Source organism: Armigeres subalbatus, chromosome 1, assembly GCF_024139115.2.
Source record: "Armigeres subalbatus isolate Guangzhou_Male chromosome 1, GZ_Asu_2, whole genome shotgun sequence".
NCBI classification, from domain to species: Eukaryota; Metazoa; Arthropoda; class Insecta; order Diptera; family Culicidae; genus Armigeres; species Armigeres subalbatus.
In genome coordinates, this window is record NC_085139.1 from 63,329,281 (window position 1) to 63,343,500 (window position 14,220).

At 42.0% G+C, this 14,220-nt stretch overlaps 4 protein-coding genes across 5 annotated transcripts in view; 2 read left to right on the plus strand and 2 right to left on the minus strand.

Moving 5' to 3' along the window:
- Positions 1–5,222, minus strand: part of LOC134226257 (src substrate cortactin) — a 32,145-nt gene extending 26,923 nt beyond the window's left edge. For both annotated transcript variants that reach the window (XM_062706922.1, XM_062706913.1), the window contains exons 1-2: positions 5,008–5,222; positions 4,238–4,938 (exon numbers count right to left, since the gene is read on the minus strand). In XM_062706922.1, the coding sequence (XP_062562906.1) occupies positions 4,238–4,921 (684 nt within the window). In that variant the 5' untranslated portion in view covers positions 4,922–4,938; positions 5,008–5,222. The remainder of the gene's footprint in view (positions 1–4,237; positions 4,939–5,007) is intronic.
- Positions 5,223–5,355: 133 nt separating this feature from the next.
- On the plus strand, positions 5,356–6,535 carry LOC134226269 (ER membrane protein complex subunit 7 homolog). Its single transcript, XM_062706931.1, has 3 exons — positions 5,356–6,009; positions 6,071–6,251; positions 6,404–6,535. The coding sequence occupies exons 1-2, from the start codon at positions 5,434–5,436 to the stop codon at positions 6,206–6,208; spliced, it is 714 nt and encodes a 237-aa protein (XP_062562915.1). The 5' UTR covers positions 5,356–5,433; the 3' UTR covers positions 6,209–6,251; positions 6,404–6,535.
- Positions 6,536–9,068: 2,533 nt separating this feature from the next.
- LOC134226277 (G patch domain-containing protein 4) lies at positions 9,069–11,019 on the minus strand. The gene is made up of 2 exons (XM_062706944.1): positions 10,827–11,019; positions 9,069–10,576 (listed from the first exon to the last, which is right to left on the minus strand). The coding sequence occupies exons 1-2, from the start codon at positions 10,870–10,872 to the stop codon at positions 9,255–9,257; spliced, it is 1,368 nt and encodes a 455-aa protein (XP_062562928.1). The 5' UTR covers positions 10,873–11,019; the 3' UTR covers positions 9,069–9,254.
- A 135-nt stretch (positions 11,020–11,154) lies between these two features.
- On the plus strand, positions 11,155–13,502 carry LOC134226283 (uncharacterized). Its single transcript, XM_062706957.1, has 2 exons — positions 11,155–11,540; positions 13,295–13,502. Exons 1-2 carry the CDS (start codon positions 11,315–11,317, stop codon positions 13,432–13,434), a joined length of 366 nt encoding a protein of 121 aa, XP_062562941.1. The 5' UTR covers positions 11,155–11,314; the 3' UTR covers positions 13,435–13,502.
- The last annotated feature ends 718 nt before the right edge of the window (positions 13,503–14,220 follow it).

The following is a 14,220-nucleotide window of genomic DNA, read 5'->3' on the forward strand; positions in this document are numbered from 1 at the left end:
GTTATTACTTTCTCCACGAATTATCTCCTTTGCTTTACTATTTAACACTTTTATAACGTTCTTTATCAGGTTAGTTTTCAATATCGAATTTCACGGTAAAGTTTTCGCCAATGGTATGTCGAATTTTTCCACTACGACGAATTTGCACAACCGTTGCCGTTGAAGGCTTTCACTCGAATGGTGGTATTGTGGCGTCAAATTGTTGATTCAGTGTTATCCGTTTAGATGTAAACAAAATAAATGAATGAAGACGGCGCATAGTGATGGGCCCCTATACAAATGCTGGACAAAACCTAATATGTCGCGCGAATTTTCCATCGAATAGTAATTTTGGAACGCTAAATTCATTTTGAGATTAGATTTGCAGGGCTGTTACAAATTAGTCGAATTCCAATCCGCGAAATCCGCGACTGGCAAATTGAAATCCGCGACTGTAGAAACAAATCCGCGACAAACAAAAATATAGTTTCTTACTTCAAAACACGTTTTATAAATGCGAAATTTCAATATTTTTGCTTCTAATCTATTGTCATATTCGTCGATAGAAAAGAAAATGAAAGAACCTTCGCTAATTTATGTAATACCCAAAACTGCATAGTTAACGCTTCAACCATATCACGAGCCACAGAAAAGTGCAGTGTGCAGTGTTGAACTATGCCCGAAAGAAATTAATTTTTTAATGTTTCCGGGAAACCCTCCATTCTAATCGATGTTGTATAGATACATTTAGTTATAAGTTGGTTGGGCAGATGGCAGTCTGTTGTCATAGGTAAATACCAGTCAGACCAAGGGTTATATTTGAATTATATTTTTTAGTACGCTAGTTTTTTTTTTCTAATATCTACCATCGTTTTACAAGGGCATATGGACGCACCAATAATCCGTCCGGCTATTTATTGATCAGTCATTGGATTTTGCACTTCCATCAATCCGCCAGTTAGGAAATAAGACAATTTCTTCAAAAGCAAGCGACATAGCTCTGCAGAGGCCCGAACAAAGCTTGACAAATCTGATTTAAAAGCACTCAGGCGAAATGACACCAGAGGCGGACAGGAACGGTTCTAAGACCTACGAATTTTCAAAAACTTGGATAATGTTCACGACTTGAAAAATGATGTGATTACCACTACGTATGAAATAATGGATGAAATAACACGGCAGACTCGACACGTTGTTCAATTGCCGGAAGAGCATCAAGCAAAGATAACATGCACTAGAGGTACCAAAAGGGACCGTAGGTAGGCTTCATAGTAGGTCGCGTACAGGATGGTGTTTTGCAATTGAAGTGGACCTGAGGGTACTAAACTTCAGTGCGCTTTTTAGCTGTTGGCCCAGGATTAACTGAGTACGTAAGAGTTAATGAATCTATATCGGAGTGAAGCTTAGTAAGCGGAAATAGTTAGATTATGCCCCCACATGTGCAAACTAGTTCGTAAGTGAGTAGTCTCCCAAACGAAGGAGGGACTTGCCAGGATCTAGCGATTAGCCATCTATAGTGAGCATTACAACGCCGTATGTGCTATCCATCGTAGGAGTCTTTTGGAGTCTCAAGGCTCAAGTTCAGTCAGACAGTTTGTTCCAACTAAGTAATCACGAATAAACTCTCAATGGATATAAGAACAGCGATGAATTTTGAAGCACAGGTAATGGAACAAAAACACATTGAACTGAAAAAAAAACTAGCCTACATAAAGTTATTGGAATACATAATAAAACAAAGGACGAATATCAAATGGTTTGAATGATGCGTGCAATAGTGGGAGTCATTAAGCATGATACAAAACTTGATGCAACTGATGGTCGAGCAATGAAAAAAACCTTATCTATCGTTCCACCGACGATATTCGGATTTCTGAATATCGCCCCAACCATTGACATGCGATCTGATTCTTTCTCAACAAAAAGAGAGGTCGAACAATCCACAAGGACTTTCTGTTTGACAGCTGATATTGCCGAGGATGACCATAGCGTGGCATTCCCAACCTAGACCTCAATCCTTCAGCAGCAAGAGACACTCGAGGATGCAGATTAATCAGGTTCCCACCACCCTAGGATAAGGAGTCATGCAAAGCGGCAGGAACCCCAGGATTCTAGTCCTCAGGGAGAAGCGGGAACCCTATCATGCCAATTTTTGGTCTATTTTATTAGTGTTTTTGTGTTTTTTCTCTACCAAATTTTATCCTTACAATAATTTTAATGTGACAATTTTATTTCAAAATAACTGGCGCTTCCTAAATTAATAGGAAGGCCCTTGGTTGGCTCACATTTGGCGGGACCCAAGGTTGGCTTGCGAAAGGAATCCTTCTGATTTCTTTCCTAATTGGTGTTGAACCGAATATTATAAATCAAAAACACATAAATAAAGACAGCTTCGATCAGCTATCAGTTCCGTCCCGTCAGTTGCATGTTGCACAAAAAGTTGTCTAATTCCACGGGGCCGAAACCTATATAAAAGTTCATTTAATCATCATACAATGTTCTGTGAAATTGTTCTGTAGCATACCAACTGCCGTTTTTGCAATTCTGAGGTCAATCGAGCAATCAGAACCAATTTCCAGATCGAATGAGTGACGGAGTTGTATTTTCCTATACATTTTGGCTGAAATCTCCATACAAACTTCAAATCCAATGCGCCAGCTTATGCAACAAGCGATTGAGCTGAAATTTTCAGAGATTCATTTTATCACCCAAAGACACAATCCTGGGGGGTGCCCCGTGGAATTCGACAACATTTTTTTCTCCCCATACTAAGCTGGACCAGTCTAATGTGTAAGTATTAATGGTTGGCCATTGGCGGGACCCAAGGTTGGCTTGCGAAAGGAATCCTTCTGATTCCTTTCCTAATTGGTGTTGAACCGAATATTATAAATCAAAAACACATAAATAAAGACAGCTTCGATCAGCTATCAGTTCCGTCCCGTCAGTTGCATGTGTAAGTATTAATGCATTTGATCCAACTTTATCGTCGACCCTCTATGCAGCGCAAGTAATCATAATTGTAATTCCGAAATTAGTGGCACAAAAGTTCTAGGCAATAAAATAAATAATTCTCGGCATTTCAGTAATCTATAAATGCAATTCGACAGACTTTCTATTAGTCCACTTAAACCAACATCCATACGACTATTGAAAGGTTATTCGAATACCATGTGTTTGGATCTTTGGCGGATTGCTTATTCTGCAAACGCCCAAATAATCGACATGTTGAATTTATCCTAAAATTATCGAAAATCGCGATTTTCGCGAGAGTGTAGTTATAAATCCGCGATTTTCGCGACAATGTTTGAAGGAACCGCGATTTTCGCGACTGAAAGGGTAAATCCGCGACAAATCCGCGAAATTCGCGAAATCCGCGACTGTTGTAACAGCCCTGGATTTGTTATCCGACATATACTTTGCTACTCAAGTACTTCCGGAAGCCCATGACTTAAGGTCTGAAGCAGTAACAACGTCCTCATTCTAACCTTGAAACAGCAAATTTCCAGTTTTGGTGCAATTCACCACACCATCCACCGGAAACAGACAAAAAATAGATTTCAATACATGATGCCAGATCGTTCCGAGTCTTTCCCGAAAAAGGTTAGTCAGATTTTGATTTTCCATACCTATTTGTTAGGGAGACACTTTATAGCATTAGCTTCAACAAGCCATCAAAAATTATTTTTTTAAGTTTCAATCATCAAATTTTTGGAATCAGTTTAATATAGGATTACTGCTCTTGGACTTCATCTCATAGCTCCGATGTTCATCCCACGAAAAACAAGGTAACGAAAAGGTATTTGATTTGTTTCTTATTTTTGTGATTGTTTTCAGCAGTGAGAGCAAAAAGAAACGACGAAATAGGTGCCGTGCCTATTTCTTTTGTTTCGCGATGAGATAAATATATGTTCAGTGAGATGGAAAACGGAGCAGTTGTGAAATGTGCGGAATTGAAAAAAAAATACGAGCTTCGCTTAATAAGCAAAGCAATGTTTGAGGTTTTGTCCGGGTTTTCGCCACTGTGCGCCGTAGCCACAGTAGGTAGCCTTACGAAGAGGATCAACGATTTTCGATCGTCTGATGCCCAGTCTGCGTTGACGTAGGTAACAGTTATTCAGCTGGAATGCTGTTGAGTAATACACGTTGGAGACGGGAATGAGAGTGCTGCCTAAAGATCTTATCTCTTTGCAAACAAGTCGCAAAATAGTCCACCGCTAAATAACACATAATTCATCAAAAAGCTCGCGTACCAACTTACCACTTTATGATCCAGTTGACTCTCATGTTTCTGCACCGTTTCCATGTGATCCCAACCGACCGCCGATTTATCCTGCCGATCCGCTTCCACCCCGAACTTGCCTCCGAATCCCTTGCTGTAATCCTTCTGCGATTCGTGCTTGTCCACCTTCTCAACGTGATCCCACCCCACGGCGGATTTGTCCACCCGATCTGTCTGTACGCCGAACTTCCCCCCGAATCCGGTCACATAGTCCTTCTGGGAGCTGTGCTTCTCCACCTTCTCCTTGTGCTCCCAGGTCGCGGCGCACTTGTCCACCCGGTCCGACTGCACCCCGAACTTCCCGCCGAACCCGGTCGAGTAGTCCTTCTGGGAGGCATGTTTTTCCACCTTCCCCACGTAGTCGTGCCCCAGCGCCGACTTGTCCATCCGATCTTTCTCCACGCCAAATTTTCCGCCGTAGCCGTGGGATGATTTTGGCCCTTCCTTCTGCTTCTTTTCCTTATCCGCCCGCTCGGTTTCCTCCCGCAGCTGCTGCATATCGATGGCCGCAGCACTCCGGCCCGAACCCTCCACCGTTTTTGATCCCCATCGTTGCTCTTGTTCGTTCACATCGTTCACAAAGTCCGGATCGGTCTCCCAGTCGTCATCGCCCTCGGGAGCGAGACCCACGTCGATGTCGCGACCAGCCGTCGATTTCCACATTTCGTTTGGTATTTTCTCTGTAATAATTTTTTTTATCAGCGATTATGGGAGTGGTTCAGGAGTCTTCTTATCTGCTGCTGACTCACCAACAAACTTTGCAATATACTGCAGTCAGATGACGACGAAAAACACAGAGAACTTACACACGACACTTTTAAACACAGCTTGTGACTTCACACTTTTTATATAAAAACATTTATTGCCACCTTTTAAAATATAATTTTTACAATCAAAACATTTCCACTTCTCGGTGCTTTTGCAGGCGATTCATCGGAACAAATTCGGCTTTCGTGTTGACAATCTGGGATGTTTTCGTGGGTGAGCGACACGGTGCGGGCGTTGAGAGAACGTAATGTTAGACTAGAGATGTGAGCAACTACCATGCCGAATAATTATACCAGTTTTTGACAGCGTCTGCTGTCAAAATCAGCTTGTCATGTTATTTTTTCACATCGCCTGATTAGTCGTCGCGGATTTATTTTTACCTTCTCAGTTTTATAGTTGCGAGGAAAATGTTCGAAAAAACCTTGATATTTTTGCTGTTGGGCCTGGGTGCGTTAATTGACACGACCGCGGGCGACGCATCCATCGACGAGTTTGACGAATCCGGACGATACACCATCGAAGGGCGTGTATATCCGCCGGAACTTTTCGGTGGTTCGGATCTTACCTGGCAAATCGATACGCACATTTCCATCAACGGGGGTGAGTACAAAGGGTTCCTCAAGGATGACGGCTCGTTCGTGATCAGTTCGGTTCCGTCCGGGAGCTACGTGGTGGAAATTCTCAACCCGGACTACTATTACGAATCGGTGCGGGTGGAAATCAATCCCAAGGGTAAATTCCGCGCCCGGAAGCTGAACTACGTGCAGCCGTCGCAGGTGGTCCAGGTGCCGTACCCGCTGAAGCTGAAGGCGCTGACGCGGTTCCGGTACTTCCAGCAGCGCGAACAGTGGAAGATCACCGACTTCCTGTTCAATCCGATGGTGCTGATGATGATCCTGCCGCTGCTCATTATGTTGATTCTGCCCAAGATGATGAGCGATCCGGAAACGAAGAAGGAGATGGAGAATCTGAATCTGTCGAAGGTAATTGTTTTTAGAAAGATTTATATTGCAGATTGTGATTCTTATCATTGCTTGGTTGCAGATGACGAACGACATGCCGGAGATCAGCGAGGTGATTACCTCGTTCTTCACCGGTGGAGCCCCGGCTGCAGCTGCGGCACTTAAGGACAGGGAGAAGTCCAAATCCGCTACTAACAAGCAGGGCAAAAAGAAGAACTAGAGATCGAATAGGAGAGGGGACCTCTGCTTTCCTCGGTAGTAGAATAGACTTATGCAGGGGTTCATCGAATTCACTCACCCGACGGATTTTGACATTTGAGCGGGTCGTCTTCTCGAACAAAAGTTCATTTTGCGTTCATTATGCGACCCGCTCAAATGTCATAATTTCTTGGGGGAGTTCATTTCGCGTTAGTCTATAGTGCGGTAGGGTGAATGTTTTCTTCTAACTCCTAGAAATTAATTTGCATTCAATTATTATTTATTTAGGCGACAAGCAAATAACGCCCGTGAGTTGTGGGAGTGAATGAAAAATAAACCAAGAAAATTATTTCATTGATAAATTGTTTATGAACGAAATACCATTTTTTCCAAAATGTTTGAGCTTGATGAATGATGCTCAGATGGTCTCTAATGTGGGGTTTGAGTAAGTTACCATTAGCGTGTGATTAAACATTAACACTTTTGTCAATCGGTGAGCAGCAAGCCATGACTCGGCCTCTTCTCACCAGATCTCTGTGGCATGCACACGCACCCACGGAGAGCTGTACTGTCATCGCATTTCGCTTCGGCCATTTGCGGCCACACATTTTGGCGATCTTGCCAGTTTTTGTTTTTGGATCCTGACGCTGATTTCGAAAGGTGAGTTGAATTCAAGTGGGTAATGTGCCAATGTGTTAAAAAAATTGATGGTAAGTTGGCTTGCATTGCTACAAAGCGCGTCTGGCTGGAGGACCGCTGGAGAACGGATTGTGGTTTGCCAAATCACAAAGCGTGTCTGGAAGACCGCTGGAAAATGGATTGTGGTTTATAAAATGACGAAGCGTGTCTGGAAGACCGCTGGAAAATGGATTATAGTTTGGAAAATAACAAAGTGCGTCTAGAAGACCGCTGGAAAACGGATTGTGGTTTGCAAAATCACAAAGCGTGTTTGGAAGGCCTCTGGAAAAGGGTTTGTGGTTTGGAAAATCACAAAATGCGTCTGGAAGGCCTCTGGAAAATGATTTGTGGTTTGGAACATCATAAAGCGCATCTGCAAGACCACAGAAGATTGATTTTGTGGTTTGGCGCATCTGGGAGACTATTGGGCTTATTCTACGAGTCGAGTGACGTGAGGGGAGTCGATTTTAACAATTCTCACGTGAGGTGACCATGTTATTCAAATGGGGCTATACGACTCTTCTCACGTCATTCGAGCAATCTCACGTCACTCCACTCGTAGAATAAGCCCATATACACGAGGCTGATAATTCGATATAAAGATATTTAGATTGTTGCAATCTGTAGTGTTGCTTAAGATCAATATCATATCACTAGGCACCAATTTGGTATAACATTTAAACGATGCAGTCTATTGACTTCTAAATCGTTGGTCTGCGATTGAAAACCAGTCCACGATGACCACCACCAGTCCACCAGACTTCGATTTTTAAATATTTTCAGTGTTAATCGACAATTTTTTTTTTAAATTATGATTTCAATTTATCATGACGGCCTTTAGGAGGCCAGACGGTGGACCTCAGAAGGAGGGGTGTTGAGGATCATCCTCAGGAATTTGTTCTGCACTCTTAGGAGTGCAATGATCAAAGGGTACACTGCCATCATACGTATATTTGTCCCATGTTTGCTGGGATTTTATATATACATGGGGCAGTTATGCGTATAACGGCAGTACAGTAGTTTCAGCAAAACGTTACACTTCGTCACCGTCTTGTCAACCTGTTGCCTGAAAATAAGCTTGCTGTCGAGGGTCAAGCCAAGCTAGTTGACCTCATTGGCCCATTCCACTGTCGTGCCATTGAGGATGATTTTGCAGTCCTCAGCCGAAACAAGCCTGGGGGATTTTGAGTGGGGGAAGATGATGGTCTGGGTCTTCGCCGCGTTGATACAAATCTTCCAGCTGGTGAAACAATCTGTCAGGACATCCAGGCCTCGTTGGAGTTTTGCCACGAGAGCTCATATAAATCGTCCCCTGTAGACGTGCCTGCAAAGTGCCGCCTTCTTGAGGTTCTGGCATGTCGGAGGTGAACAGGTTGAACAGCAGGGACCCGAGGATACTACCTTGCGGGACGCCTGCGACGATGTCGTGCGCATTAGAACTCGCACCGCTGATTGAGACCCGGAATCTCCAAGCCGACAGATAGTTGCGGATGATTTTCACTAGGTAGCTGGGAAGATTGTAGCTAAGTATTTTGTTCACCAGACCATCATGCCATACATTGTCGAATGCCTTCTCGACATCGAGTAACATCGAACACTACCGCCACCCCCATAATGGCTCGCGAAGTTTTCATAGCTCAGCCAGCAACCTTAATTTGTATTAACATTGCAGCGGAGTTGTGTCTTAGCTCATTTGACAGGAGCGATCGCCCGCAAAAGCGAACGACCGTTAAAAAGTGTGAGACAATCAGAGAGCGCAAGTGTCACGTCGGTTCGTCGGTGGATGTAGGACGTCAATTTTAAAATGCTTATTAAAGCGTTAAAATACATTTTAGACGAAAATTGTTCATTTTTTTTGGGTTAGAAATTTAATTTACTTTTATATAGGTAACACGAAAGTTGAATTATTTTGATTAAAAAAACATGTGTAGATAAGGAGCTTAACATGTAGTTTAAAAAAAATTCTAACCCTATGTATTAAAAAGTTTTCAACATATCACTGTTGATAACATTTTAAAAGCATTTAAAAATATACTTCCTATACTTCACCATGTGACAGTGAAGACGTGATTTCACGCACACGTCCGTCGCCGCTAGATGGCAGCAGCGCGGCTGCGCCAAAGCGAATTACATACACTCTGGGGGCCACAACGATTTTTTTTATTGCTTACCGGAATTTATGGGTAAACATGAGAACTAAACTATTAACTTTAAATTATTTCAATAGTATTTATTGAATTCATTAAATTATACAATTTTAGCAAAAGCGAACATTAACTCGACGACACGAATTCAAAATTTCAAAGATCTTAGAATCTCCTCAGCGAACTAAAAGGCTAGTTACAATTGCTTATTTGAATCTCCCTTCATGCCCGATCCGGAAGCACCAGTTACAGTTTCTCCAAACAGTCGGCCAGCTTGGACAACTGTCGGGCCTTTTTCTTGCTCTTCCTTCTCTGCGCCTTGTGGCGCCCCACGCGCTTGACCCCGTTCCAGTGCTTCTCCTTGAACTTCTCCGCCACCGTCTGCTGGTCCTCCTCCGTCAGCTCACTAACCTTGATGGTCGGGATCTTGGAGTGCATCTTTTCCCGATCGGCCTGAATCCGCGCGACCACGTCCTCCTCGCTGTCCGACGCTTCCGAGTCTGATTTCAATAGCTTCTTAGGCTTTTTGGGTTTTTCCGGTGGCACTTCGTGGCTCACCATTTGGCGCAGCAGCTCATTGTTGAGTTTTTGTTCCTTTTTGTAGTCCTTCCTGTACTTCGCCGACGGATCCATCGATTGGTCTTGCTCATCGTCTTCATGGGCTTTTCCCCTTTTCTTCTTCTTTTTCTTATCTTTCCGTTTTATGACCACCGAATTGTGATCAAGTTTTCGAATCTTTTCGCTCAGAACATCCAACTCTTCTTCAATGCTTGGCCCGGGATCTGGTTCATGGCCATCGTCCTCTGGCAAAGCATCAAACAATCCCATCGACTCGCTTAGCTCATCCACCAGCTCGCTTTCCATCCGATGCTCCTCTTTAGCCTTCTTTTTGTTCTTTTTCACCACGTAATTGGCATTGTGGATCATATCTTTCAGATTATCTTCCTCCTCTTCTTGATGTGTTTCTATCCACCGTTCCTCGTTGCGCTTTTTCTTCTTAGATTTTTTACGTTTTTGCACCTGCTGCCAGTCGTTGCTTTTGATGACTTTCTCGAACGATTTGGACTCCAGCTCTTGCAGGAGTTTGGTGTTCTGTGCTTCGATGCGAGCCAACTTCCCGGTTAGGTTTAATCCATGGCGCGCTCCTTTGTGCGCAGTCCGGCCTCCACAAGCCGCAAACAGTTCCTCGTCCGTTAGAACCCTTGCCGGCTTAAACTCGATGTCTTCGGTATGCACATGGCCTTCGATGTCTTCCTCTCGGCCGACATTCGTCAACAAAGTGGACGCCTTGAGGAAACCACCGTAGTTGGCCTTCCCATCGACCGTTTTCTGTTTCAGCTTCTTGACCGAGTAGCTTTTGTTGGAGATCTCCACGGCATCTTTCTCTTTTTGGGAGATTTTGCCCGACGGACCGACCTCGATATTGTTGGCTGCCTCGTTGAACACTCGATCCCACCAGTTGTTGGTGAGGTCTTTGGCCTGGTCCGAACCAAGGCCGGAACTATTGAATTTGAAACTGGCCTTGATCGGTTTCACAATACCATCGGAGTTTTTGCCCAATCCGTCGCCTGTGCAAAAAAGGGTTCATGTTAGTAAGTCACTTAACTCTATTTTTGCCGAGTGATCAGGTTTTGAGATACAAAAGCAATGCAAATTGGCAGTGGCGCAAACACCAAATTAAATTTTATTCTTACATTGTTGAAAAGTGACTAACTTGTACTGGATGAACCAATAAATTATTTCAAAAATAAAAACTACAACTACAACTTTGTTGTACGAGAAAAGCAAAAAAATGTAAAAAAAAAGTCATAAACTTACCTTCCCTCCAGCCGTACTTGTGCAGTATATTTTTGGCAAAATCCATTTTGATAAAACAGAAATGGCACCGCTATTGCTTCTGCTGTAGTACCACGATTGTATATAAGGAGGAATATTCATAGGAATTTGAAATGAACAAAAAGATTTTGCGATAATTCTGAGGAACGCGTGGTTTTTGTCAGTCCGTAGCCATTGTTTTGATTGCTCGATTGTGACGAGTCTCGAAACAAAAGAAAAATGTCAAATAAGAAATAATATCGGTTTACATCTTTGATTATGCAAGATTTTTTTCATTTTTTGCGTTTCCGTGTACGAAATACGAGTGCAGTGCAATGTTTTGATGTCGTAGTTTGGTCCCGAATCCTCCGGATCCTCAAACAGCACCAACAGCACCGCGGATTATAACTCGACAAGCCCGAAAAATAATCTGAAACCAGGGTAACCGATTTGATCAAATACACCCCGAATCTAGCAAAGCCTCCCGAGTGATGTCGCTGTTCCAGCAGCCACGATGGCTCAGGCGGTGGATCCGTCGGCGGATGAATCCCATACCGGTGGATCGGGCTGCCCAGTGGAAGGGTCGGTTAAGTGTACTGTACGCCGTACTGGCGTGGAACGCTATCGGATGGGTTGGCTATATGGTGTTCACCGGCCGGAACGACTGGGCCTTGTATTACGGCGTTAAGTCGGAAGAGGAAGCAAAGATGCCGCAAGGTAAAAGACTTTGACCATAAACAAACAGACGTAACACTTTAAACATTTTGCCACGGAAAATGTCGCCTAAAATATTTTTTGCAATTCCTGATCATAATGCCTAGTTTACAGTTGGCGTTTGAGTAATAAAACGGCCTACTTTTGCATACTAGTGAAATGGGTGCTTTAATGAACATTATGCAACTCGAATGGGTTGCATAAAATATATTCCAGCACTTATTTGAGTGCTATAATGGTAAACCAGCATTAGAATAGTAGTTTTATGATCACATTTAGCGTTTTGTGTTTAAATAGTGTTTAAATGATTAAAAGTTAAAAAAGCTCAAAAAGGTTTGAATAATAAGCTAATACGCTTTTTCCATTTTATCCGTGACTCTGCATCGAAGCTTAGAACCGGTGTTAGGGCGCAATCGTTAATGTGAACATTTTTATATTCGGTTAGTTACTGCAAATAAATTCTTTTTCGAGTCCCTATAATCAAGCAGGTATCTCAAGCATATTTCATCGTTATATTGCTGCATGATTGAGTGTTTAATTTTGATAAAATATCGAAAACAAAAGTGTGCATAAAAATTGCCTCGCCATAACAAAATAGTGGTAGAGAGTTAACACTGTTGTTTACAGTTTAGAACCTGAGACGAGACCTGCAAAGAGGAAAAAATGTAACTTCAGCTGCTGCCAGTCAACTGCTGTCACGAACTGTCAGGTGCAACCAGCAGCTTTTTGAGTGAAAGTATTGGTATCCCAAATAAAATATTCCACATCATTTTTGTTTTACCAAGACTTTTTTACTTTAACGAGTATTCCAAACCTTCCGTTTAGCTTGTTAATAATCAGTAATAAATCTGTGTTTTGTTTCCGGTATAAAAATCCTTATGAAAATGAATTAACTATTTCGTGAATTGAATACACTTTTATTGTGCTCAGAAGGGTTCACCTGGGGCTTAGGTGAAACAGTCAAGTAAACAGTTGAAACTCGATGGTCAACTGTGATGAAAAGAAGAACAAGTGTCAAAACAAGAGAAAAGAAGCAGCGTCTTTGCAGGTCTCGTCTCAGTTTAGAACCAAATACAGATGTCCCACATGTTGGGGTAGGGATTCAGTGCTCCGCCTTCTCCCCCTGGTTGCACAAACCAGAGTCTATTATATAGAGTTACGCAAAGAGTGAAGCCAAATCTACCTATTGAACTGTCAAATCGTCTACCTATCGAGCAAAGTAAACAAATGATTGTTGGTAAGGCGGAAGTATTGTTATCGCCTGATGATTATTATGGCGAATTAAAACTCATGAATTGAAATGTATTAGATTTGTTCTAGAAACAGCTTCAAAAAACATCAAAACACCCCCCAATAAAGTTGCAACAAGAAACTCACGTGTTTGCACTCTGTAGATGACTTTGGTTATCGAATTAAAAAGCTTTAGAAGTGATCACTCCCGTGAAGTCACTTGAAGGGTTGAACAAAAATGAAAGTTTTCAACATAATAACAAGAGCATCATTCAGAATAAGAGTAAGAAGATCCTCTTTGCGCAACTCTATATAATAGACTCTGGCACAAACTACTGCACTAACATTATGACAAGGGACGTGAATCAGTATCTATAATTAAGATTGTAATTTAAACTAACTCGTACAAAACTGAAGGTGACTGAAGTTTCCAATAAACATGTTCTTTATAAATGTTAAAAAGATTCTGAACATAATGTTATAAGTAAATAAATTGATTTGTTTTTATTTTTACAATTTTTGTACAGCCATAAGATTCGCTAAGCAGCTAAACATACCTAACGCCCAGGTGATGAAGTTTAGTGGTATCACAAAAAAGGATGAATACGAGCTAAAGGACAATGAAGTCATTCGAGCCGGAGATCAACCAAAAGATGTTTCGGACTGAATACTAGGAAAGTTATAGGTAGATGATTTAAATACCAAGGTTAATAATATTAATGTTTTAGTATTGTACACTAGTTCATGTTATTGATCATTCGAAAAGACCCTATATCAAAGAATTTCGGGGGACTACTAAAAGGCTCTTTGAGCTCAACATAATTTTCGTTGCGGGCCTAGTTTTTTTTTAGTTTAGTTTAGTTTATTGAGAATAATCACGTGAACCTTTTACATTAAATGCTTAGGTGAGGTCAAGGAAGCAACCATGTTGAACTATGGACTTTGCAGTAGTGTATTGTACAGCTCGAAAAAAATAACCTTTCGCGTAAAAAAAAATATTTGCTTTACTCAATCGATTCTTTGGCATGTTTAAGGTAATCTTTTCCAAAGAACCCATACATTACCTTTAATAAATCATTTTTAAGTCATAAATCTGTGTAAGTCAAAGAATAAAAGAGTAAACATATTTAGGTATGTATTTTATGTTTGCTACGGTGATTTTGACTTTTGCTATACCTCTGATTTTAAGGCTACCTTAAAGGCCACCTTACACCTCGGGAAAATTTTCCGCCGGATTTTGGTCCCCGTGCATTTTAAATGGGGCCGGGATTTTGATTTTCCGTGCCCAAATCCCGAAAACATCGCATATGCAAAAATACATGGGGAAAAATTCCGCGGACCAAATTCCCGAGGTGTAAGGTGGCCTTAAAGACTACCTTACACCTCGGGACAATTTTCCGCCGGAATTTGGTCCCCGTGTATTTTAAAGGGGTCGGGATTTTGATTTTCCGTG